General features: G+C 57.2%; 1 protein-coding gene across 1 annotated transcript in view; it reads left to right on the forward strand.

Annotated features, from left to right (window-relative positions):
• Positions 1 to 124: 124 nt before the first annotated feature.
• Positions 125 to 1,816, forward strand: part of CDSN (corneodesmosin) — a 4,666-nt gene continuing 2,974 nt past the window's right edge. The window contains exon 1 of the mRNA XM_006146301.3: positions 125 to 275. Coding sequence (XP_006146363.1) covers positions 191 to 275 — 85 coding nt within the window. The 5' untranslated portion in view covers positions 125 to 190. The remainder of the gene's footprint in view (positions 276 to 1,816) is intronic.

A 1,816-nucleotide genomic window follows, 5' to 3' on the forward strand; every position in this document is an offset into this window, starting at 1 on the left:
CTGCTGCTGAGTAGGCAGACGTGCCGCGGGACTTCGGCCCCTCCCAGCCACACCAACTTCCCCCGGGGCACCCACCCCCTCCGCCCCTCCTCCCCTCCCCACTGTGACTCCTGCCCGGAGAATGTCCAGCCCTGGCATAAAGGCCCTGGTGTCCAGGAGCTGCTGTCAGTCGGAGGCCACACGGTCCGAGATGGGCTCCTCTCGGGCACCCAGGCTGGGGCGTGTGGGAGGGCACGGGATGATGGTGCTCCTGCTGGCTGGTCTCCTCCTACCAGGTGAGCAGCGGGGCCCTGGGAGTGGAGGGGCAGAGGAGGGCCTGATGGGGCCCAGCAAGGGACGCCGGGACCTGGTGTTTGAGTCCAGCTCAGGGAAGTTACTTAAACTGTCTGAGCCCCAGGTTTTGAAACTCTGAAGTAGTTTTTAGCAGCAGCAGCAGTTCTGGTCTCTCTGTGTGTACCAGATCAAAGATGGGACATGTGCGTCGGAAATTCTAGAGGGCTGTTTTACATCGGTTATTATTTATTAACATTATAGGAGCCCTAGGACATGAAGCTGTAATCATAGCTGCTAATAATAATTGCTACCATTTTTTAAAATTTTTAAGAGAATTACTTATTTTATTTATTATTATGTGATTTATTTATTATTCACTTATTATTATTATTTGTAATTTACTATAAGGCACATGCACTCACCAGAGAGAGAGAACAGAAAAGTGAGAAAGCAGTCCTCCGGGTCTGGGACTCGAACCGCAGTTGGTCATGCTGGAGTCTGGTGCCCTAACCCCACACCTGCTGATTCGTTTGCCACCATTTTTAGAGCCCTTTTTAGGTGCCAGACTCTCTTTGAAGCTCTTTTGATCATACAAGAAACATATGAGAGAAGGTTTGTTATTCCGGATCTGGAAATGACAGGGAGGTTTGGCGCGGTTAGGGAGCTGGCTCAGTGCTGGGTTCGAAAGCAGTGAAGTCAGGATTCGGACCGGCCGGGCACTCACCGCTGGTATTCACAGCCCCTGAGGAGTCTGCGTGAGGGGGGTTGGCGGAGAGCGGGCCGTGGGTGTCCGGGAGCAGAGGAGGGCGACTGGGTGACTTTCCGAGGAGTGAAGGGAGCCGCGGACAGAGCTGCGGTTTGCCGTAGGGATGGGCACAGAACCTGTCCTTGAGGAGAGAGTGGAGACAGCGCAGATGGAGGTCTGACGCAGAGGGTTCGAGGCCAGCGGCCGGAGTACACGCGTGTCTGACGTAGAGGGTTCGAGGCCCGCGGCCGGAGTTCACACGTGCCTGACGCAGAGGGTTCAAGGCCCGCGGCCGGAGTTTACACGTGGCTGACAGCGATTGGAAAGCGTCCCCCACGTGGCCAATCTCGTGGAGTTCGCAGTCCCGGGGTGAGAGGGCAGGGCCGACTGGGCCTTTCCGGGTGTATAAACCGAAGCCCAGAGAGGCTCAGTGACATGCTGGTACACAGCTCTGTCCACACCATGCGGGACCCGAACGGGTCAGGGGGACAGAAAACACTCCGGTGGAGTCCTGAGGAATGAGGGGTGACCAGACCTGGAAGAAGACAGGGCTTCACACCAGGAGGAAGGGAAGGCAGTGGAGGTTGCGGGACCCGAACGGGTCAGGGGGACAGAAAACACTCCGGTGGAGTCCTGAGGAATGAGGGGTGACCAGACCTGGAAGAAGACAGGGCTTCACACCAGGAGGAAGGGAAGGCAGTGGAGGTCAGACGTGGCCCCGCGGAGGGCAGGCGGGAGCCTGGTGATGGCTGGGTGGGGACAGTGGGAAGCTGATAATGCCCACGAGCCTCAGGGGAG

The sequence above is a fragment of the Tupaia chinensis genome, unplaced genomic scaffold (genome assembly GCF_000334495.1).
Source record: "Tupaia chinensis unplaced genomic scaffold, TupChi_1.0 Scaffold000176_1, whole genome shotgun sequence".
Lineage (NCBI taxonomy): Eukaryota > Metazoa > Chordata > Mammalia > Scandentia > Tupaiidae > Tupaia > Tupaia belangeri.